Raw genomic sequence first — 25,989 nt, forward strand, 5'->3', positions numbered from 1 at the left:
AGACAATTATGTAATTACATATTTTTATGAGAGCAGAAGTGTGAGCTTTGAAAGTTAAAACTGGTCGATAGTAACATCTAGCAGTTTAAAACTTCTTGTCATGTAGACGAGTTAGATCCAGCAATTGACAGGTTGGACGGTGAACATTTTGTGAGTTGCTGGGGTGGTATTAAAAATTACATCAAAACTGCAACACAACAAAAATAATATTCATCATCAACACAAATGCAATATTTATTAAAAAAAAATCAACATAGAAAACAAATGAGGGTGTACAACCGTACGTCAAAAACAAACAAACAGACAAACAAACAAACAAACAAACAAACAAACAAACCTGCATTATCCAGTAATCATTCATACGAATACTCAATTCGGCATCGTCGCTATACACGATTATACCGATTCGAGTTTTATCTTGGCCCATTTCCAAACTCCTGATCAAAGCGATGACAAATTGTTGTATGTACACGTAACGCTCGCTTCGAATGCTGCCACTCAAATCGACGACGATCATGAGGTCGAGCTGACCATTGCAATCTGATTGGTCGATTGGTCGATTGATTGATACCATGATTCGTGACTGATTAGTTGATTGGCTGATTGATTAAATGACTGATTGATACTATGATTGGTGAATGATTAGTTGATTAGCTGATTGATTGGTTGATTGATTAAATGACTGATTGATTGGTTGATTGAGTGATATCATGATTAGTGACTGATTAGTTGATTAGCTGATTGATTGGTTGATTGATTAAATGACTGATTGATTGATTGATTGAGTGATACCATGATTGGTGACTGATTAGTTGATTAGCTGATTGAATGAAGGATTGATTGGTTGATTAGTTGGCGACTGTTTGGTTGGTTGGACGATTGATTGCTTGAAAGATAACTGAACAGTTTGTTAATTGATTGATAGACAAGTTGGTTGATTGGTCGATTGATTGATTGACTGGTTGGTCGATTGATTGATTGACTGGTTGGTCGATTGATTGATTGACTGGTTGATAGATTGATTGATTAGATAAACAGTTTTCTGACCTCGTTCGCAATAGGTGCCTGTACTCGTGCTGGGACATTTGCACGAGAAACCACCGAACTCTTCAATGCACTGTCCTTTCATGCACGACGTAGAGTTGCAGTACTTGAAATCTGTAGGATATAACATTACGGAGAGCTCATTTACGTGAAATTCTATATATGTGTGTGTGTGCGTGTGTGCGTGCGTGTGTGTTTGGTAGTTTGGGTCATGGTGTGTGTGTGTAACGGTGCATTTATGTGTGTTATATCATATTGGGAAGTGATTATGATTAAAATAGCACTTGTAGAAATTGTTATGATGATATTGACATATTAAATGCCGTCATTTTTAGCGAAGAGATAGTATAATGGTTAAGTAGCCAGACAGCGCTTTTGCAGTGGCAGTGTTCAAACGCAAAGTAACCCGCGCCCGTCCATCACTTGAAATGTGCCTGATGCGTGGATCTACCTGCCTTATGTGCTGCTGATGAAAAACCCAACTACCATCATTAATTACCATCATCGTCATCGTCTTCCTCTTCATCATCACCATCATCAACATCGTCAACAATGATAGCATCATCTGCATCTTATCACCCTCGACACCATCAGCATCACAGCCAACCACCACCCAACCAACCAGCGCAAATAGCCGAGCTGATCTTATTAGTCAGCTGGTCTGAGAGTGTGGTGTAGTTGCTGGCCACAAAGACGTTTGACTGTGGCGTGGATGGTGCCGCGGATGTCGCCACTGCTACTAACTCGTTCATGTCTATGTCCTGACCGACTCCAACCTATGATGACGATGATGCAGTTGATAAAATAATAATAAAATAAACATTAATAATAAAAATTAGAAAATATAATAATAATAATAACAATAATAATAAAGAGAATTCTACTAATAATAATAATAAGAAGAAGAATAATAAGAATAATAATAATTACAGTTACGATCTTCACGTTGGCTACTCTCGTTCTCACAGCCTCCTGCCAGGTTGCTGTGAAATTGCTGGACATTCCTGATGATGATGATGATGACGTCATAAGGATTATATAATAAGGTTATATTAAGCCTTCCATCAATTATATCTGGTATGCTACTATGTGATGATGATGAAGACGACGATGATAACGATTCGTGATGATGGTTATGATGATGATTGTGAGGAAGATGTAGATGATGATTTCGATTAGGAAAATAAAACACACCATCAGTCACCAAGACGAGAATGTCGATGGAGTTCGGACGATTGCCGTAGAATTGACTAAATAGTTGTGTTCTTGCCAAGCTGTTAATCAAACAACCAGCCATGCAAACAATTACTCAGCCAGCCAGCCAACCAGTCAGCCAGCCAGTCAGCCAACCAGCCAAACAGTCAGCCAACCAATCAGCCAACCAGCCAGTCAGCCAAACAGGCAGTCAACCAGCCAGTCAGCCAACCAGCCAGTCAGTAAGGCAATTTGTCAATAATTATTCAATAGTCAATTGACAAGACAATCAAATTGTCATTAAATTATTCTACTTTGAACGTTATTTTTACTAATAATGACATAATTTCTATGTAGATAATTTTTATTTCAATTAATAATAACATTACTGTCATTATTTCATAAAACATTGTATGATTGTATAAATAATTAATATCTCATTTTATACCTAATGGCATCTGCTGTGTTGGTTGCCCCTGACATGAATGGCACGTTGACGGCTTCTACCAACCTGTTCTTGCTGTGGTAGGTGTTCAAATAAAATATCACCCTGGGAGATGTCGAGTATACGATTAATCCAACCTAGAGACAAAAACAAATTGAACAAATGAAAAAAAAAAGTAGAAAAAAATTGTTGTTATTTAATTTTTTGGCAATCCTCTCTTTGGTATTTCTCCTCGACACTTGATTCAAAGCATCACACATATTAAACGTTTTGAGCGAGGATTTCTTTGCATTCAAACCCAGTCACTGCGACAACAGTGACAGTGCCAGATATCTTAACCATTACACCGTTGCGCCATTCACTCTGAATGACTACTGCACACAAAAAAATTTCATTCATTCAACTTCAAACATCTACAATCATCATCATAGTCAACAAAAACATAATTTTTAAAATCCTTATCATCATCATCGTCATCATTATCGTCGTCGTCATCATCATCATAATCAGTAACTTCATCGTCATTAATGCATAATGATAAGAATCAACTCTTCATTTTTATCACCACCATCATCATCCCCATACTCGTCACAATCGTCGTCATCACCTGAATTCCAGTGTTATCATTCTGCGAAGTGGCGATATCTAATTGGCTGATGACATTCTGGACGAATTGAATGACCAATAGGAAGTAATCGTTCTCAACGCTGCCCGAACTGTCCAGCACAAAAACTATGTCACCAGATGACGCACATCTCACTAAGGTATTTAACGCAGGTATTATATCACATTGTCTGGTTTTGTTAACTGGTGCTCTAGAAAAAAACGTTCTAATAAAATTCTGTGTATATTTTGATAGTGGTTCATTTTTCAACCAATTTGTCAATATTTTCTATAGATTTTTTCAATATTCAATTCCAGACAATTACTAATTACTATTTACAATTACTATCTTTGCATTTGGTAACACATGTTACAGTATTTGCATTTATCCGATAATAAATCTTCCTTTTCGTTTATTAACATTTCCCATTCATCCGATCATTAAAGCAAGCAGTCAAATAATAAATCACGCATTCGTCCAATCATTTACGAATTGATTGATTAATTGATTAACTGACTGACTAATTGATTGGTTGATTTATTGATTGACTAATTGATTGATTGTCTGACTGATTGATTGATTGACTCAATCACTCATTTACTCATCCACGAACTAACCAGTATCACAGTTTTTGCCCCCCCAGCCAGGATTGCAGATGCACTCGTAACTGTTGATTCTGTCCTCGCATCTTCCGTTCCTACACGGATTGCCCAACTGGCACTCGTTTTTACCTGCAAGTTCAAAAACGGATTGAAAGTTTCATTTCATGTGATGTTCATGTGAATGAGAGAAAAAAAGAATCGGTTGATGCGTTAAAAAATAATTTAATTAAATTCAGAAACTAAAATTGAAGCACGATTATTTAAATGTTGAATGAGTTAAACCGTGGGGCGTGAGAGAGCTATAATTACTTCTATCCTCTTATGACCCGGTTCGAATACCAAAAGATCCATCAGACGTAAAAATGTTGAAAAATAGTAGGACGGTGATGCAGTTGCTAATTAATTGTTACAGCGTTTCTCGAAGAACTCCCAAAATATCGCACTTAAAAACTATAAGACGAGTCTATTTGAACATATTTACGTACGCACAGGTGTTTGTGTGTGTGGTGCGTCTGTGGTTGTCATTAATAATTCAAAAGGCTGTAGTTCAAAAATCACTAATCGAAATGAATAAACTTAATAAGGAGAAAAATTGCCTCGGTTACCGAAAAAAACTCTTAAAAAGATGAAAATCTCAATCATTCGTAATCATCATCTTCATTATCATCACCGCCATTATTTTTGACATCATCTCAACTCCATCATCCTTACAATCGTCACCATCATCATCACCATCATCATCACCATCGTCATCATCATCGTCATCACCAACTGTTGCAGGTGAACTCAGTTAGTGGCTTCTGGACTGCTGTTAGGTTGCTGGCCACTGAAACTTGGAAGGTGTTCAGCCAGTAAGGATATGAAGCAATCTGGATAGATGGATGTGAGATAGAATTAATGAGTGAATGAGTTAATGAATGAATGAATGAATGATTGATTGATTGAGTGGGTGGGTGAGTGAATGAGTTAATAAATGAATGAATGAATGAATGAATGATTGAGTGATTGATTGATTGAGTGAGTGAGTGAGTGAGTGAATGAGTGAGTGAGTGAGTGAGTGAGTGAGTGAGTGAGTGAGTGAGTGAGTGAGTGAGTGATTGAGTCATTGATTGATTGATTGAGTGAGTGAGTGAGTGAGTGAGTGAGTGAGTGAGTGCCTAGTGAATTCCATCTTCATTCCATTCATTCACCAAGTGAATGAATGGAATGAAGATGAATAAATGATTGAATGAATAGATAAGTGAATTAATGAATGAATGCTTGATTTAGTAGACAGAAGAAAATACAAATTAGTCATTTAAAATAAACCATAACGCATTTTATGTGATCATTCAATCATCTGATGTCCCACTAATGTATACAACTAGCAACATTAGACAGAGCCCATCACGACGAAACACACGATGAACCGACCGACACACCTGACTTAGAACATAATCGTCCTTGAATGAAGCAACGGTCAACGTAGAGACGATGAATCGCGACTGACTCTTCACCAGCATTGCCTCACTCAACGACGAGTTCCTATCGTTCGAGACACCGTTGGTCACCACAACAGCCACTGCCAGGACGGGGGAGGGCCTCAGGGAGTTGAGGATTGTGACGTTGTACAGCTGTCTGTGATCGTGATCGGTGGTTAGCATGTCAATCATTTCAAATTGTTTCATTTTACATCGTTGTGTATTGTTTTTGATATTTTTGTTGTATTTTAGTGCTTGTTATAACTGATCACAAATAAAAAACACTTTTTAATCTGGAGTGTTGTGTCGATTGTTAGAAGCTTTTTAGGAGCCCTATTAAAAAATTGAATTCATAAATCCCCTTAGCATTTGAGAAGATGCTCGAGAAATATAAAAACAATATAACTCATGGAACAATTTTCAAACTTGGAACTTTATGCTTAATTTAATACCATAGCAATAATTACGAAAAAAAACAAAATTATTGAATAATACTAATGATCAAATCATAATTCATAACTAAAAAAGAAATGTTAAAGTGAAATACAACCTACACCTAAACATGCAACTCACTTCAGAGCTGCCCCAAGGTCAGCGTACTGACCCACGTATGGGAGGTTCCTTATCTGATTCGCTACGACTGTCAGGTTCGGGCTGGCAGTAAAGGGTATGTTGAATACGGGGAAATCGCTGTACGTCATCACCGACACTCGTATCTGTTGGCATTTAAAAAAACACGTAGTTACGTAAAAACGCATCATACGAAACGAAAAGAAATTTTCACTTCAGCGTAGGATAAGCGAGAATATCTTTGCAGTCGAAGCCGATAACTTCAAGGCCGGACAGGACGACTTACCGCTACTCTATCTCGTCATTTTTAATTTTTTCGACCATGAGATGTAACAATGAAAACTTACCTGATTATTGGATAGGGGCAAACTGAGGACCATGTTGGACAGAAAGTTCAAGATGTCCGCGTATTTCTGCCTTTCCACCATTCCTGATATTAATGATGATGACGATTATGAGGGTGGTGGTGATGATGATGGTTATAAAGGTGGTGATAATGATGATGGTTATAAAAATGATAATGATGATGATTACAAAGGTGATGATGATGGTGATGGTTATAATTTTGATGATGAAGTTTAAAAAAGTAGTGTTGATGATGATGATTATGAAGATGGTGATGATGATGATGCTGAGAAGAAGGTGATGATGATGATGGCTACTGAGATGTTGATGATGAGTTTTTGGTGACGATGATGATGATGTTTGCGATAAAACAAATACTAAAACATGATGATGATGAAGATGATGATAGCGATGATAAAAACGAAACGACGATGAAGTTGATGATGAGGACAATGACCACTTATGGCAGAAACAAAACAAAACAAGACCTGAATTATCGATGATGAACATTATATCAGCTTGGTTCGGACACAAAACTGCAAAAAAGAAAATATTTTAAATTTCATACTCGTCCCAGCAACTCCAGTAACTATTAATTAAAGTATAATTATGTAATTGTCAAACGCATAAACACAAAACTTCAAATAAATGAATGGGAAATAATTGGACAACGACTGACAGAATATTTATATGGATGGATAAACGAATGAATATTAAGAAATGAATAAATGAACATTGAACGAGCGAGTGAATTGTATTGCATTTTGTTGTAATGAATGTTGATTTAAATTAAAAAAAAATTAATAAACAATCAAGCCATTCAAATAAATTAAAAACTAGAAATAAATAATGAGAATTCAATTGATGAACAGTGCCGTGCCAACCACCCATCCATCCAACCAACCAACCAACCATACAACCAGCGAGCCAGCCAGCCAGCCAACCAACCAACCAACCAACCAGCCAGCCAACCAGCCAACCAACCAACCATCCAACTAATCAACCAACCAATCAACCAACAAATCAACCAACCAACCAAACAACCAACGAACCAACCAATCAACCATCCCCACCAACCTGAACATATCGGTGGATTGACTGACATATCCCAGAAATATCCATTGCTACACGTTGCACATGTATTAGGTGACTGGCAGAGATCGCAATTCGCGATTGGACAATCTGAAAGATGAAATTTTTTTTTATTTTTTTTTTTTTTGGTTAAAGAAGTAAGAGATTGTGGAATGCGTTGAAAAACAAAGTGAGTAATCGAATGAATAATTGTCAAATAATAAATAGTAAAAATAAATGAATCTGTGATATAATACATAGACGAGCAAGTTGTTAGTTCGAGAATGAATAAACAAATTAATTAATTTATTAACTATTAAACGATTGTAATTCTACAAAACAATTAGATGGAAAAATATTGATTTTATTGATGGAATAACTATTAACAAATTAATTAATACATAGATGAAACATATAAACAAACTGAATACAAAATTAAATAAATAATCAGTTAGTCAGTCAGTCAGCCAGACAGCCAGCCAGTCGGTCGGTCGGTCGGTCGGTCCGTCAGTCAGTCAGTCAGTCAGTCAATAAATCAGACAACCACACTAACAGATGCACTGATTGCCATTCCAATAATAACTAGGCTGACATTTCACACAATTGGTCAAGGAATCACACTGCAGGCAATTGCTGATAGGACAATCTGGAAATTTATTGGAAATATGCTACAATTACTATTAACAGCCGTATGTTGATGATAGTTGTAAGATGAATGAATAAATGAATGAATGAATGAATGAATGAATGAATGAATGAATGAATGAATGAATGAATGAATGAATGCATGAATGAATAAATTAATTTATTAATAATTTTTAAATATCATAAAAATTAACGAAATTATATTGTTTTATTTATCGTGATTAATAGCTCGAGTCTCAAAATTTGACAGCAGTCCCAACCGAACGAAGAGTGAACGTGTTTGAAAGAAGAGAAATGAAATTTAAACTGGCGTTGATGTTGAAAACTCTTCTGCTATAATTGCACCAAGTTTTTTGAATGAGAATTTATCTTATTTAGATTCTGGCATCCGTGAATGTGCATCAGCTGAATAAATCACTTATCGTTATCACGGAAAAACGTCTGGTACCAGCTAATTATTGAGATCTTGAGTGTCTTTTGTTCAAACATCTCATTCCAAGTCGAGAATATTTTCAGCTGCTTCAACCAAAATTTGAAACTCAATGCCAGTTTACGTAAAATTAGTACAGATATAAGCGATACAGTTTTCTGAAACCGTGTAAAATTTTTAGACAAGACGAAGCACAATTAGAGCCTCTGAAGAAAACTCAATAAACGCGCTTTTTAGGTATTGCAATGCCATTGTCTTCATCATCTTCATCGTCATCATCATCGTCATCTTCATCGTTATCTTCATCGTCATCGTCATTTTCATCATCATCTTCATTGTCTTCATCATCTTCATCGTCATCATCATCGTCATCATCATCATCATCGTCATCTTCATTACTAACTCGTGCACGCTTGGTAGGGTGGGTACCAGAAGTATCCAGGATTGCAGGTTCTGCACTGGTTCAATGAGGTACAATCGAGGCAGTTCGGTAGGTTGCAGGCTGGTGGTGGGGTGCACGGGTTAGTGATGATGATGAAGATGATAATAACAATGACGATGAAAAAGTTGATGAGTTGGTGATGATAAAAATGATGAATGTGATGAAGATGATAATTATGATGAAAGAAGGGGATGATGGTGATGATATGACGAGAATTATTCTGTCGAAGTAAAATTCATTGTAGAGACGTATTTAAAATAAACTTCTGATGAAAAAAAACACAAAAAAAATTGTAAGCCACAAACAAACCACGCCAACAGCAAAATTAAACAACAAAAACATACGAACAAACAAACGAACGAACACGAACAATTAAACATACATACACACAAAACAAACAAACAAAACAATTAAAATAAAACAAAGCCCCACAGAGGCATCTCGAGGGTATTTGACTGCTGTCCAGAAAGTAGCCCCGCATGCACGTTTGGCAGGTGTTTGACGTCTGGCAGATCTGACAGTTCGCAATACCACAGCGAGCTGATGGAGTGATAACAAAACAATAAAGAAGTTGATGATGATAATGACGATGATGATGACGATGATGATGACGATGATGATGACGATGATGATGACGATGATGATGGTGACGACAACAATAAAGTGACATGGTTGGTGATAGAGATGAATGTGACGATGATGAGAACGAAGATTTTGATACTGTAAATGATTATGAGGTGACACAGGTGATAACGCAGTTGAAAATGACATCAACAAAGATGCGGAAGTGGATGGGGATGACAATGTGGAATGATGGTGGCGTGATGAAATGACCATGACGACAATGATGTGACAAACGCACGAATGCAAGATGGTGGCTGTACAAGGGTGCTCCACTCGTAGCCACTCCTGCAGCTGTCGCAAACTGTCGCGGAGAGGCAGCGGTCGCAATTCGATAGTGGGCAATCTGAGGTCGTGATAATGATGATGATATGGTGATGATAGTTGTGATGACAGTTAGTGTGAAAATTCATGATGATTATACTATAAATATAACAAAGATTCAGGTGATGATGATGATGACAATGATGGTGATGATGATAGTGACGAAAGAGAATACTGATAGAATTGTGATAATGATGATGAGTTATCGTGTTAATAATGTTTAAGATAATTTCGTTGGCGGCTTGGACCATGATAAGCAACGCCTGTGTTTGTTAAAATATACAAGATGATAATTATGGTATTATTAATGACAATGAATGTTAAAAAGCATTAAAAATCAATCTCTCTTGTACAGTTGCTTCAAAGGTTTTACTGACAAATATTCAAGTAGTGTATATGAGTACTCTCGGAACCACGCATCACACACTGCATACGACACGCGGGATGTCTCTGCATTCGATTCCTGTCACTACAACAGCAAGACTAAGTGCCTTTAACTATTACGCTATCATGGCGTAATAGTTAAAGTTATCATGGCATCATACACGATGAACTCATGGAAAAATCAGCATGTAGGTACTAACACGTGCAAGCAGGCGGCTGGACGGCGGTGTTCCAGAAGTATGAATCGTAGCATCGCGAACAAACAGTGGTTGTGAGACAGGTTAAACAGTAGTTGAGATTGCACAGAGCTGTGTGTGCACGTGTGTGTATATGTATGTACGTGTGTGTATGTGTGTGCGTGTGTATGTCTGAGTGTGTCGGTTTGTGAGAAAATTTTTTAACAAGCTGACAAAAATAATATTAAAATCTGAACTTCAATCATGAAAAATGTTAATAGAATGGTAGGCGACTAACGGCTGCAGTTAGCATTGCTATCAACATAGTAGCCACTGTTGCAGGCCGAACATCTGTTAGGCGTCAGACATTGTATGCAGTTTAAAATGCCGCACTGAGCTGAAAGTCCCAAAAAAAATTAAACAGGAAAATTATTTTCTTTCAATTGTTATGATGCAATGTTGTAATCAAATACTTGAAGTTATTTATTTGTAAAATGTACTTACGAACGCAGTATCCATTACCATCCAAATTGTAGCCGCTTATACACGAGGAACATCTGTTCGGTGTCTGGCACTGCTGGCAGTATTGAACGTTGCACTGAGCTGGAGGTTTACAATGATGTAGATAATGTTATAAATGTTAATCCACTGAAATTAAATAAAATTTATTTCCGTGATCACAATAATCCAAACGTCGTCATTAAAACTAATATTCTACTTACAAACGCAATCTCCATTGTTATCCAGGCTGTAACCAGCGTTGCATTGGAAGCATCTGCTGGGAGACTGGCAGTATTGACAATTTTGGACGTTGCACTGTACTGTAGAATTAATATAATTGTTTGTTAAATTTAAAAATCATGGTCATTCATTGAGTGAAATTTGGAACAATATAATAAAAATTTTGATTCGATTTATTAGAAAATCAACAATTTCTAACCGTCGCATCTGTTGTTGGCAGAGTTCAAAGTGTATCCATTGCTGCAGACCGCGCACACGTTGGGTGTGTTGCAAGAAAGGCAATTTGCAACGTTGCACTGAACTGAAGAGAGATAAAAAAAATTTTTAGTTTTAATTTTTTGGTTTAACGAAAAACAGTTATTAATTAAAAAAGTAATCTTATTACATGATTCAAACTGTTCAATTGTAGGTAATAGATGATTGGATAACAACGCAAACGAAAATATATCAAATAATGATTCAAAATAAACTCACGAATGCAGTTTCCACTGTTATCTGTGTTGTAACCACTGTTGCACTGAGAACATCTGTTCGGCGTCTGACAGTATTGACAGTTTGGAACGTTGCAGAGGACTGTTAATTTTTTAGAAATGTTTTTGACAGTTTTACTAAATGAATCTTGGTTTATGTTTAATAAGAAAAATAAGCAATAACATTATCTGTCAATTCTTATCAACAACAAAACTGTCCAACCATCGCATCTGTTGTTGGGGACGTTCAAACTGAATCCACTGTTGCAAACTGAGCACACGTTCGGTGTGTTACACGCGAAGCAATTGGCAACGCTACATTGAACTGAAAAAAGTTTGTAATAGTGGGGCTCGTGCATATTCATTGAAATTATTCAAAAATGAAATGCGTGTCTAATTTATAATCGTTATTCTATTTTGTTTTCAATTACATATTCATAGTTAGCTCCTCAGTTTTTTAGCTCCTCACGATGTATTAGGAGTGCTTGGATCGTCAAAAACTAGCACCGTTTAAAAAATATAAACAATGAAACAGTGTTAAACTCTTTGGAAAAATTTTAATGGACGGCTGATAAATGCCGTCAGGCGAGCATTCCATATTGATAGATAGCTTTATGTACAACCTTTGTTACCAATTAATGAAGTACTAACAAGTTGATGCAGTTGAATGATAAACGAAGTTGATGAGTAGCTAAAGGAATATCAAAGTTATAATACCTATGAGTTCGAATTTAAAGGATAGCGAAAGGAAAGAATGATCGTGCATTTGAGATGTCGAGGTAAAGTATTAAAAAAAGACTTCAGATTAATAGGTATAAAAGTGAAGAAAGTCAGGCGACCGTTAAGTGAGTTCGAAACATTTTTATATAGATTGGAGATGTTTAAATTTAAAAAAAAACAGAATAAGAGGTAGGACCCTAGGTAAGTGGAAGTTGTTAACAAATATTAAAACAACGGTTTGATAGATTTTATAAAAAAAATTAATTTATTCATTTCACTCAAAAATGAACATACTTCTGCAAGCGTTATTGTTGGTGTCCAGTGTGTAACCATCAGTGCACTGGTAGCAAACATTTGCAACGAGACATGTTCGACAGTTTGCAACGTTGCACGGGATTTGGGCGGCTTCATTTAAATCAGTTTAATTAAATTATTCCATTTGATATTTAGGATAACGTTTTGCCATTTAAAAATTAAAATTAAGTTTAAGCTATAACTTAAATATTAAAATTTCTAAAAATTATATTTAAAACTAAAAAATTCTGAATATAAAACATAACCTTGTTTTTTAAAAAAAAAATATTATAAAAAGAAAAACAAACTTGAAAAATTAAATCTACTGAAAACGTTATTCATATTCAAAAATTAAAAATATTTTTTCACAAGCACATCTATAAAAATTTGATCTTCTCATTTTGTGGAAAAATCTTTATTGATAATGTATGTAAATAATAGTAAAAAAATTCGAGAATAAATATGGTCGAGGTTCATGTACAAGAAACACTTTTTGTTAAAATTACAAAAAGTTCATCATTCAATAGGAATTTATGAATCCTGGAATTAGAATAAAATCTCACCGCGGCAAGTTCCACCACCACTCAGCTCAAAACCATTCACGCAACTGGAGCATCTGTTCGGTGTTGAACATTGCTGGCAGTTTGGTACGTTGCACTGAGCTGGAATATTTTAAAAATTTAACGTAATATAAATACTCGCAGAAACGTGCATCGCCTTAAAAAGAAGCTGCTGACGAATTCAATAATTTAGCCCGGGTGGGGTAAAAATGGGTTTGCTTCCTTGTCAATTACCAAAATAAATTGTCTCAAATTGTAACCCAAATATTGACTAAACATTATAATGTAACGAACAGTTTTGCAACAATCTAACATTTTTAAAAATATTGGCAAACAAGCTTGAGTTTTAAAAATATCAGCTAAATCCAAATCAGTTTTTAAGTCCAAATTAAAGAGTGGCAATTGAACGACAATACGTTAAATGAAGTACAACAATCATTAATTCGAGCATGAGACTCTGGCGTTTGATTATAATATAATTTATAGGCACTCCTGAGAAACTTGTCAGCATCAAACACATAAAAAATTTATTAATAAAAAAACTTGTAGATTTCATTAAAAAAAATAAACATACGTCAGTTCATAAAACTTTCTTTCCATGGCTTGAGAATAAAAGCTACTGTTATGAACAGCAACGTTGAAATTAAATTTTAGAAAATTGTTTTCAAATACACTTACGAACGCAGTTTCCACTCCCATCCAAATTGTAGCCACTGTTACAAGCTGAACATCTGTTCGGTGTTTGGCACTGCTGGCAGAACTGAACGTTGCATTGCGCTGGAAATTTTTAATTGCAGAAAGATTATCGTATAAAATAATGAACACTATTGCTACTAATGTTAAAAAGTTAATCAAGTTCATGTCTGTAATAACATTCATCCTCCCGTCATCAACACCTTTTGAGGTGGTATCATGACATTTTAATTTCACTCACCAACGCAGTTTCCACTGTTATCCAAGTTGTAATCACTGTTACACTGAGAACATCTGTTTGGTGACTGACAGTTTTGACAATTTGCAAAGTTGCACTGAACTGTTAATTGTAAGAAAAATTGTTTTACAAAAAGTCGCCCATTTTTATTTTGAAAAATTTTACAAAAAATTCTTTCAATTTATTCCCATTTGTTTTATATCAACAATAAAAATGTCAAACCGTCGCATCTGTTGCTTGGGACATTCAAGTTGTATCCACTGTTACAGACGGCACATACGTTCGGTGTGTTACATAAGAAACAATTGCCAACGTTACACTGAACTGAAATTAAAATGTATGATTTAAAATATCATTTCCTTTTTCAGTTACTCAAGAAAACTAAAATTTTTTTTAAAATATAATCATAAAAAGAATCATAAATTTGCCTGACTAAATTATAAATAACTAAAAATCAACAACAACAAATATTACAACAACAGAAAAAAACGTTTGTATTTTTTCTATTTGATTACACTAAACAGCCGATACTGACTTCTGCAGACGTTATTGTTTGTATCGAGTGTGTAACCATCATTGCACTGGTAGCAGACATTCGCTACGAAGCATGTTCGACAGTTTGCAACGTTGCATGGGATTGGGGCCACTTTGTTCAAATAAATTTTTATATAAATTTCGATCAATAAAATTTTTTGTCTCATAGTTAATGAGGAGTTAAAAAAAATCAAGGACAATAAACGGTCAAAAATGTTTAGGTATTAAACAGATTCAAATGATTCTAACTTAATGGAACTCATCGCTTTATAAATATAGATTTTGTTATAATTTTACTATTCAAAATTTTATTCGTAAATAAAAATAACCAGTTAGAACTGTTTGAAATAAGCAATTGCTAATTTTTAGATATATTTATGGATCTTTCAATCATAAACAGGAACAGTTTCAAAGAAAAAGAGATTCCACAAATGAAAACTTGTGAAAAAAACTTCGTGTAAAATTTAGCACTGTTTATAAAAAAATCTAATTTTTTTTCCGTCATTACATGTGATCAACTGTTACTCACCAACGCAGTTTCCATTGCTATCCAAGTTGTAGCCACCGTTACACTGGGAGCATCTGTTGGGTGACTGACACTGTTGACAGTTTGGAACGTTGCACTGAACTGTGGGCATTAGTTAATTTCAAAAAAATATTTAAAATAAGTTGATCTAGTATTAAATTATTATACCAAACAGGTTTTTTTCATCAAACAAATTAATCTTCAACAAACTGAAACAAATTGTTATCTCAACTAAAATTTTTATCACTCCTTTTCAAACAATTTAATATTTTTAGCAAAATACTGCATTTTACAAAATATATTTAACTTATTAGCCAAAAGTTTATAAATTTTTTATATAACAAAAGTTAAATGTTACTCTCTCTCTCTCTCTCTCTCTCTCTTGTGCTTGCTTCAGAGATTTCAACGACATACACACACAGTGTATATGAATACGCGTGCAAACCACGCATCATACACATTGCATATGATAGGCAGGGATCTCTTTGTGTTCGAACCTAGTCACAGCAGCAGCAATACCAGGCGCCTTTAACTATTAAGCAACTACAATATTTTTTGTCATTGCATGTGATAAATTGCTTCTCACCAACGCAGTTTCCACTGCTATCCAAGTTGTAGCCACTGTTACACTGAGAACATCTGTTGGGTGGCTGACAACTTTGACAGTTTGGAACGTTGCACTGTGCTGAAAATATTAGTAAATTGTGAAAAAAAAATATTTCAAATAAAGAATTTGAATATCTTATTACATCAAATAAATTTTTTATCAAACTAATCATCCACAAACTGAAACGATTAATTATTTCAGCTAATTTTTTAATCAGTCTGATTCAAAAAGTTTAAAAAGTGTTGCAAAATACTACTTTATTCTTGTTAATATGTAAAATTTTATAGCCGATAACTTAACGTTTTATCAAATAAAATTAAAAGGCACCCTTTTGGCGAAACCCAGTGCAACGAAACGGTCTTAGGGTCATTAGGTAACCATGGTATTAAAGGGCGGATATTGGGACAATTAATGAGAGTGTTTTAAAAAATGTTTTTTTTTTGGTAGTGTGAGTTACAATCGATTAAGAATAGTTTTTTTTTAATAATTAATGTTTTAAAAAAATCATTACCGCATCAGTCAAATCGAATAATCAATAAAAATATCCTACCATCGCATCTGTTGCTAGCGCTGTTCAAAGTGAATCCACTGTTGCAAAGTCTACACACGTTGGGAGCGGTGCACGCATAACAATCGGCAACGTTACATTGCACTGGAAAACAATTTCAGTGGAAAATTTTCATATTTAAAACGTTAAACTAAAGTTAAATATTTTTAGAGCTTATAAATTAGCATGTAACTCGCATGGTGTGAATGCTGAAATCTTTAGGTAAACAACTGAACTCACAAATGCAATTTCCATTGTTACCCAAGTTGTAACCGCTGTTACACTGAGAACATCTATCAGGCGATTGACAGAATTGGCAATTCGGAACGTTGCACTGAACTGTGTTAGATCATGAACGTTTTAGGAGTACTATGATAATTTCAAAAGTCATTTACAATTTGAGTTGAAAAAATATACCGCGAGCAATTTAACTACTGTTGTCCCAACAATAAAAATTCCTAACCATCGCATTTGTTGTTAGCAACATTGAGATTGTACCCCGTATTGCAGACTGCACAGACGTTCGGCGTGTTACACAGAAAACAATTGCCAATGTTACACTGTACTGGAAATTTAAGGCAACAATTCTAATATTTCTTCCCTCATTAAATATTATTTACAATGAAATATAATTTCTACATAAACATAAAACTACTTATCAAAATGAAAAATGATATTGATACAATTATATAATATATTGGAAAAAGTCAAATGAACTGTTCATGGATTTAAAAAACTCAAATGCGAAAAAACCAACTTCTGCAAAGGTTATTAATGGCGTCCAACGTGTATCCGTCAATGCACTGGTAACAGACGTTTGAAGAAAGACACGTTCGGCAATTTACAACATTGCACGAGATTTGCTCAGCTTTTTAAATTAATTTCGACGATCATTTAAGTTCCAAAAAATGAGGTTTCTTATATAAGTAAAAAATTTTTGAAAGACATTATTTGTGGTCATGAAAATTCAAATATGACATCGGGAGTTTAAAAAAAATTAAAAAATCAATTAAAAATTATACAAATGGGAAAAATCATACCACGACAAGTTCCACCACTGCTCAGAACAAAACCACTTGCACAATCCGAACACCTGTTCGGAGATGAGCATTGCCGGCAGTTTTCCACGTTGCACTGAACTGAAAATTTTCAAACAATTTTTTCTACACAATGTTTTGTGTAATAAAGCTGCATAAAAATTTCATTCATTTCTGAAAATAATTAATTAATTAAAAATCACATATGTGTTATAACATTCAAAAAATTTTTACTAACACCAAAAATTTGTGGTATCAACAAAATAATGTCAAAGTAATGTTGTCCTTTAAAATTTTATATAGCTGTCCATAATAAAACTTCAGAGCTCATTTTGAACAGATTGATTATTCCAAAAAATAAAGCTTTCCTTGCTTAACAAAATCTTCAAAAATCATATCTGGTTGCGGAAAGCCATGAGAAGCTATTCCAGATAATCGAATTACCAACTGCAAAATTTTTGCACTCAAAACTTAAAAAAATTAAAAAAAACGTCAAAATATATAAAATTATAAAGAAGCGCCAAAGTCCATGTAATTTTGAAAAAATTATATTTCAAATTAATATACTTACGAACGCAGTTTCCACTCCCATCCAAATTGTAGCCACTGTTACAAGCTGAACATCTGTTCGGTGTTTGGCACTGCTGGCAGAACTGAACGTTGCACTGGGCTGATTATTTGGAAAATAAAGAAAAGATTTGTTATCAATCTATATTATTATTGTTTTAATTCGAATATTGCATGGTATATAGCGCAAATCCTGATTGAATTAACACATTGTTTTATTTGGAAAAATCTCCCCCCTTCTTCTCTTGATTTTGATATTTCGGGTATTGTTAACGTTACAATAAATCGCATGTTATGAATTTATACGTACGAGAACAGTTCCCATTGTTCGGGTTGTAGCCACTGTTACATTGGGAGCACTGGTTTGGAGACTGGCAGAATTGACAGTTTGGAACGTTGCATTGCACTAAAATTTGAAAAAAAATTATTTTATGAAAACATGACTAACACTAATGTTGAAACTTGAACAAAAAAGAAATAAAAATCAAATCCAGAACAAAAACTGCAGACCATCGCATCTGTTGTTGGCAGCGTTCAAAGTGTATCCATTGTTGCAAACTGCACACACGTTCGGTGTGTTGCACGACAAACAGTTAGCAACGTTGCACTGAACTGAAAGTAGAAAAAAAAACATCATCAAATAGCGGAATCGACTTACTTAGAAATAAAAAAAAATCAAAATTATTGCAGTTAAATGTTGAAATTCTAGAAGAGAATATGTTCATAATAACGTTTTGTTTAAAATAAAAAATTGTTTGTACTCACCAACGCAGTTTCCATTGCCATCCAAAATGTAACCACTGTTACATTGGGAACATCTGTTGGGGGTCTGACAGTTTTGACAATTTGGAACGTTGCACTGCACTGTTATTGGAACATAAACAAATGTGATTCAAGCAAAATAGCTTTTCGACGTATTATCAACAAATTGAAATAAAATATAATTTGAAATCTACTTCATTTTTTCTTACAAAAGTAAATGTAATAATCAAAAAAATGCGTCCTAATTGTTCTAAAAAGTATTCATCAGAAATTTTTATTGCAACTACATTAATTATCATTACAGTAATAACACACGAAGGCATTATTTGAAATCAGTTCTTTACTGCATAGAATCATCAGTTTTATTGTTTACATTTTTTAAATTGATCCAATTTGACATAGGCAGAAGCAAGCAATCCTTAATAAATGGATCTTCAACTGGGAATCACTGGTACGCACAACTAATACAAATGTTCGGAAATAGAAGTCGTTTGTGATGAACGAATCTTAACTCTAAAGACTCAAACAAAATTTGGAAGTAATCATTTTAAAACTGGAATACTTACAAATGCAGTTTCCACTCCCATCCAAATTGTAGCCACTGTTACACGCAGAACATCTGTTCGGTGTTTGGCACTGTTGGCAAAACTGAACGTTGCATTGCGCTGAAAATTTGTGATCACCAAAGTTAATTAACAGTTTTAATTGAAATAATGTCAAAAGTAGAAAAAATGTTAGAAAATAAGTCACCATTTGAAAAACATATCTTATTCATTAACGTAATTGGTACTAAAGGAAAATTTTGATTACTAAAATTACATCATTGCTTTTAGTATAACGATAAAAAATATAATTATTAATGCTATCTTTTTTAGTCATAAATCTACGTTTAAAATTTGTACGTACGAGAACAGTTTCCATTGTTCGGGTTGTAGCCACTGTTACATTGGGAGCACTGGTTTGGAGACAGGCAGAATTGACAGTTTGGAACGTTGCATTGCACTGTAAACAGAAAATTGTTTTTTAAACAAAAACAATGCCAACTTCAATATCTGAAACTTGTAATAAAATGAAATGAAAGCTTATTTTAACACAAAAACTGCAGACCATCGCATCGGTTGTTGGCGGTATTCAAAGTGTATCCATTGTTGCAAACAGCACAGACGTTCGGTGCGTTGCACGAGAAACAGTTAGCTACGTTGCACTGAACTGGAAAGAGTTTTAATTGAAAATTTGAAATAATCCGAGCACGTAAAAATAGTTTTTTCACGCTGCACTGCACTATTATTAAAACTATTTCTGTTGAACGGTGGAATTCTTGAATGGAACATGTTTACATTAACGTTTCGTTTCAAAGAGTAAATATTTTAGTGTACTAACGAAGGCAGTTTCCATTGTTATCTAAATTGTAACCAATATTACATTGAGAACATCTGTTGGTTGTCTGACAATTTTGACAGTTTGGAACGTTGCATTGGACTGTTATTGAAACATACAAATTTTATTCAAGTAAAACAGCTTTTCTACGGATTTTTAACAAAGAAAAAATAAATTACAATTAAAATAATTTTTCATTTTATAAACAAAATATCCAACCGTCGCATCTGTTGTTAGCGACATTCAAGTTGTATCCACTGTTGCAGAACGCACACACGTTCGGTGTGTTGCACGACAAACAATTGACAACGTTGCATTGAACTGAGAATAGAATGGATATTTTATTTTTTGATTAATTTTCATTTTATAAAAAAAGTAATTTGTCAAATTTTTTATACATGATTTTGTACAACATCAAAACTATAAAATTAGCCAAGAAAAAAAGATTCAGGTAATGTGAAATGATTTAAAAAGTTAATTTATAAATAAAAAAATATTTTAAAAAGCACTGACTTCTGCAGACGTTATTGTTTGTATCGAGTGTGTAACCATCATTGCACTGGTAGCAGACATTCGCTACGAAGCATGTTCGACAGTTTGCAACGTTGCATGGGATTGGGGCGACTTCATTCGAAATGAATTTAGGACAATTATCACGACCAATTTAAAAGTCAATAATACAAAAATTATATAATTTCGACTTACATTTTTATTTATCAAATGTAAAAGTAGAAATCTTTTAAATTATAAATGAGAATTAAGGTTTATATAGCGCCTGTTTAAGCCCTCAAGAACGCATTAGACTTTTCGTGCCACAAATGCTGAACTTCCCATACCACTGAACGTTCATACACGTCATGTAAGCACGCGCAAGCACCGCACCGCCCAAGCATGATGTATGATAGTTTTTAGTTAATTGAGAAGCTAATTAATTAATTAGCAATGACAAATTATAAAATTAGTGAATATCTTACGACGGCATGTTCCATCATTGTTCAAAACAAAACCGTTAGCACAATTTGAACATCTGTTCGGTGTTGAACATTGCTGGCAGTTCTCCAGGTTGCATTGAGCTGAAAAAATTGAATAAAATATCAAATTTCTTAACATTTATATCTGCCACTTGGCATTTTTTAAAAGTATGATATGCGACCTTTCACCAATCAATAAATATAATTGTATAGAAACACTAAGGTCGATAGTATTATTATCATTATCAACGTCGGGAGATTTAAATGGCGCTCAAGAATTGATTTGCAACTGGAGAAATATTTGATCTGTCGATTGTTTAAAGAATGTTTTTGAAATCAATCTTGAATGATGCCGGTCGGATTAAGACATTCCAACTTCTTGTAACATAAACTTAAAATATATATTTGGTGTAGACTACAAACAACCTATGATAAAATATTAACGTCAAAATAAATAAGATGACAGTAATAAACTTATATTAAAAAATCAAAAAAGTCTATACGAAAACTTGTACGAAATCAAAGTTTTAAATTAGTGCACTTACGAACGCAGTTTCCACTCCCATCCAAATTGTAGCCACTGTTACAAGCTGAACATCTGTTCGGTGTTTGGCACTGCTGGCAGAACTGAACGTTGCACTGGGCTGAAAATTTTGAAATTTCATTAATAATTTGTGTTCATTTGATGTTAATTTTTGTTTTTCAGTAAAATAACACCTGGAATATAAAAAAATATAGGAAACTGGTCACCATTTGTAATAAATGTTCAATCATTTTTTTATGCTATGCAACGGATAAATTATTTTTTATCATTACAACATTATTTATTAGTTCAACAATACAACCTGAGAATAATTGTTTTTATTTTCTATTTTAACTAATTACAATTATTTTATATAAATTGTAATTACATATAAACAATTTATACGTACGAGAACAGTTCCCATTGTTCAGGTTGTAGCCACTGTTACATTGAGAGCACTGGTTTGGAGACTGGCAGAATTGACAGTTTGGAACGTTGCATTGCACTGTGGAGGTAAAAAAAAATTTGACACAATTCTGTTGCTTTTGTCATTTAAAAAAAGAAGAAAATAGAGAACAAAAGATTCAAACCGTCGCATCTGTTGTTAGCGGAATTCAGAATGTATCCACTGTTACAGACTGCACACGCGTTCGGTGTGTTGCAGGAGAAGCAATTGGCAACGTTGCATTGGACTGGAAAATAATTTCAAACAAACATACAAATTAATGGAATCAAATCATATGAAATTGGTTGTAATAAAAAAAAAAATTAATATTAACAACTGGCAAATTAGCTCAATATCTCGCTGTAGTTATTTCATTAGAACATGATCAATGTTGTCTTTGATAAAATCTAAAAATAATTAAACTCCTGAATCTCATGATGTGATGCATATCCGTAAAAACACGCTTGTATACGTTTCAAGAGCTGTGAACATTATAGCTTTTAGTAAACTAGCTCAAATTAAACACAAATAAAAAACAATTAAAATATGTTACTCCTCAAAAAGTTGTTAAAAAAGGATGAAAGATGATTATTAGTTTCAGAGAGTAAAATGTTGATTTGGATGCGTTGTGGTAATGTGTGAAAAACAAGTTTTTTATACTAACGAATACAGTTTCCATTGCTATCCAAGTTGTAGCCACTGTTACACTGAGAACATCTGTTGGGTGTCTGACAATTTTGACAGTTTGGGACGTTGCACTGCACTTTTATTAATATATAAAAAAATGTTAATACATAATTCAAATTTTTCTAAATATTTTAAAAAAAAATCTTGCAATAAGATATCCAATTTATTATAATCATCTTAGAAATGTAAATTGCTAACCATTGCATCTGTTGTTAGCGGCATTCAAGTTGTATCCAGTGCTACACACAGCGCACACGTTCGGTGTGTTGCACGACAAACAATTGGCAACATTGCATTGAACTAATTTGTTCATATTTATTTGAAAAAAATTTGTTAGTATAATAATCTTTTAGGTATAAAATTAAGCGCAAACTAAAAAATAAATAATAAAAAATTTTATTAAGTAATTTAAAGAATAAAAAACGTTAATTATATACATATTGGAAAACCATTCTAGTTAGCACCGACTTCTGCAAATGTTGTTGTTCGTATCCAGGTTGTAGCCATCATTGCACTGGTAACATACATTTGCTACTGAACAGGATCGACAGTTTGCAACGTTGCATGGGATTGGTGCGGCTTTGTTTAGTAGAATTGTTTTTTTTAATTTTCAAGATCAAAAATCATCAAAATATTTAAACTAATGAAATCTCAGACGAATTTGAGAATCGAATATTTTAGATCAATCAGACCCTGGTGAAAATGGTTCATGATTTAAAATCTTTAAACTGTCTTCATAATAGAGTCATTTACATCAAATTTAATATTGAAGCTATTTCAAATATCGTCAACAGCTAATAAATAATACCATCGCTATATTTTAATATTATGTAATTTCAAAACAATAGATATACTTTGCAACTGAAAAATACTAATTAGTTATATAAAGTAAAAACATTCTATAAAAAAAATCATCCCCGTACTACAATTCTTTCACCATTATTGCTACGACAAATAATTTTGATGGCAAGCATGTCATCATTTTATACTAACGAACGCAGTTTCCACTGTTATCCAAGTTGTAACCACTGTTACATTGGGAACATCTGTTGGGTGATTGACAGTTCTGACAATTCGGAACGTTGCACTGCACTGTGAAAGTTAAAATTAATGTATAAAACATTGGTCTGAAAAAATATAAGGTCTAACTATGAATAAAATATTTTATTCAGCGCTAATTGTGCAGTTCATGCAAAGTAGAACTTGAATTAAAATACGAAAAATATATGTAAAATTAAATCAATTATAAGAATTTCCAACCATCGCATCTGTTGTTAGCGGCATTCAAAGTGTATCCATTGTTGCAAATGGCGCACACGTTCGGTGTGCCGCACAAGAAACAATTGCCAACGTTGCACTGAACTGAAAAAGTAGTATAAGTTAAAATTTTAAAAATTCTTATTGAATGGGAGAATGGTTTCTTTTATATTTGTAACAAATAGTGTTAGTAAGTGCACGACAACGTGAAATCTGACGAAATTAAAATCTTAGATGGTTTCTCATTTCTCTAATATGGTGCTTGTCCGTACAAACAAAATTTAATGCGGATACTACATGATTTTTAAAATAAAAAGTTTTTGATCTTTAAGTTTCACATTTTCAAATCAATTCCATTTGTTATAGCTCAAAGTTAAATCCAAGATATTGTGAAATTAGTGGCATACTTAACCCAAAATATGAAAATAACCCATCTTAGCCTGGTAAAATTGAAAACATATTGATTACAATAATAAAATCAATTTTTTGACTTACCAATACAGTTTCCATTGCCATCCAAGTTGTAACCACTGTTACACTGAGAACATCTGTTGGGTGACTGACAGTTTTGACAATTTGGAACGCTGCACTGTACTGTTATCGAACGATTTATTTAAATTTTTTTTCAGTGCATTGTTCAGTTTTTTCTTTAAAAATCCGAAAATACTTTTTAAAAAATTGAACAAAAAACGAAATTTTGTAACCATCGCATCTGTTGTTGGCGGCATTCAAAGTGTATCCAACGATACAGATGGCACACACGTTCGGAGAGTTACACGTCAGGCAGTTACCAATATTACACTGGACTGAAAATAATGGAGAACATTTAATTTTCATTTCATTTGATATATTTATTAATCTTTAAATGAGCTAAAATGTTTTACAAATCAAGTTTATAACAAAATTAAATATAAATGTGAACATAAAACATGAAGGAACTTTTATATTAATGTTCGTTATTGAATAACGAACGATAATTTTTAATAAAATTAATAAAAATAAAATGTATACTAACTTCTGCAAACGTTGTTATTGGTGTCCAGCGTGTATCCATCGTTGCATTGGATGCATACATTTGCAACGAGACATGACTTGCAGTTTGCCACGTTGCATGATACCGGAATTGCTTTTTTGAAAAAAAATGTCAATGTTTAGAGGATAAAAAACTTTATTCCGATCAATAAAACGCTGATGACCCTTAGCAAAATTGTTAATATCATAGAATATTGATTGAATTGAAAAAGATTAATCGTAATTTGAAAAATTACTACTCTGAAAAGAGACAATAATTCTAAAAAAAGAAGTTTCAAATTTGAATCTATATACTTACGAACGCAGTTTGCATTACTATCCAGATAGTAGCCACTGTTACAGACGGAACATCTGTTCGGTGCTTGGCATTGCTGGCAAAACTGAACGTTGCATTGTGCTGGATAGGATTCAAAACGTTTAATAAAATTAATACTGCTCCTATGTCAGCGGTTCTCATCCTGTGGGTCGAAACCTCTTTGGAGGTCCAATGAGGATTTTCCAGAGGTCGCATGAGACCGTCACCAATTTTTTCAGGTTTTCGATTGTGCAAACCTTCGCCAATGGATACTTATCTTATCTTATCATTTTTTTTTTTCGGTCTATCAATTAATGAAATTTTGTTTTTGTTTGTATTTATATGCAGAATGCGTGCCGATTATAAATATTTTGCTTGTTTAAAATTTGCTAAAATATGGTTTTGTTAGCCTGCTTGTGGTTTTTGTGATATGTATATATTTGTATATATAAACATATATAATTTTGAATAATTATGCTTAGAACATTTTAAATGAATTTTGCGCTGAATAAAACAATTTGTTTTTACTATAGTATTATTAATTTAAGTTTTTAAAATAATATCTTTTAACATCGCAAGAAGTCATTATTCTATTTCTGTCTGTTTCTATGGTAACGGTGGTGATGCGTCCTGTTGCTTTTCACAAAGGCTGTCTATATAATTATAAATTATTTATCGCCAATCGTTTTTTTTTCTCCCAATGGCAAATCAATTTTTGTTTCTATTATAGTATCTTGGAGAAAAAAATT

The 25,989-nt window shown here is 33.5% G+C and overlaps 2 protein-coding genes across 2 annotated transcripts in view; both read right to left on the reverse strand.

Annotated features, from left to right (window-relative positions):
* HELRODRAFT_194961 (hypothetical protein) overlaps positions 1–2,046 on the reverse strand; it is a gene marked incomplete at both ends in the record, with an annotated part of 6,220 nt that extends 4,174 nt beyond the window's left edge. Inside the window, 4 exons of the mRNA XM_009013328.1 lie at positions 338–417; positions 1,048–1,200; positions 1,667–1,820; positions 1,981–2,046. Coding sequence (XP_009011576.1) covers positions 338–417; positions 1,048–1,200; positions 1,667–1,820; positions 1,981–2,046 — 453 coding nt within the window. The remainder of the gene's footprint in view (positions 1–337; positions 418–1,047; positions 1,201–1,666; positions 1,821–1,980) is intronic.
* A 621-nt stretch (positions 2,047–2,667) lies between these two features.
* Positions 2,668–25,456, reverse strand: HELRODRAFT_183747 (hypothetical protein; the record flags this gene model as incomplete). The annotated part of the gene is made up of 50 exons (XM_009013329.1): positions 2,668–2,820; positions 3,291–3,442; positions 3,905–4,018; positions 4,662–4,758; positions 5,311–5,506; positions 5,923–6,065; positions 6,267–6,349; positions 8,814–8,912; positions 9,715–9,819; positions 10,656–10,754; positions 10,862–10,960; positions 11,080–11,178; positions 11,298–11,399; positions 11,573–11,671; positions 11,792–11,893; positions 12,583–12,693; positions 13,146–13,244; positions 13,821–13,919; positions 14,077–14,175; positions 14,296–14,397; positions 14,609–14,719; positions 15,137–15,235; positions 15,720–15,818; positions 16,291–16,392; positions 16,528–16,626; positions 16,751–16,852; positions 17,045–17,155; positions 17,328–17,426; positions 17,896–17,994; positions 18,202–18,297; positions 18,402–18,503; positions 18,657–18,755; positions 19,220–19,318; positions 19,560–19,655; positions 19,761–19,862; positions 20,250–20,351; positions 20,544–20,654; positions 21,005–21,103; positions 21,547–21,645; positions 21,934–22,029; positions 22,115–22,216; positions 22,634–22,732; positions 22,855–22,956; positions 23,125–23,235; positions 23,650–23,748; positions 23,917–24,018; positions 24,409–24,507; positions 24,618–24,719; positions 24,929–25,039; positions 25,240–25,456. The coding sequence occupies 50 exons, from the start codon at positions 25,454–25,456 to the stop codon at positions 2,668–2,670; spliced, it is 5,418 nt and encodes a 1,805-aa protein (XP_009011577.1).
* Positions 25,457–25,989: the final 533 nt, after the last annotated feature.

This window comes from Helobdella robusta (genome assembly GCF_000326865.2).
Source record: "Helobdella robusta unplaced genomic scaffold HELROscaffold_117, whole genome shotgun sequence".
In the NCBI taxonomy this organism is placed as follows: Eukaryota; Metazoa; Annelida; class Clitellata; order Rhynchobdellida; family Glossiphoniidae; genus Helobdella; species Helobdella robusta.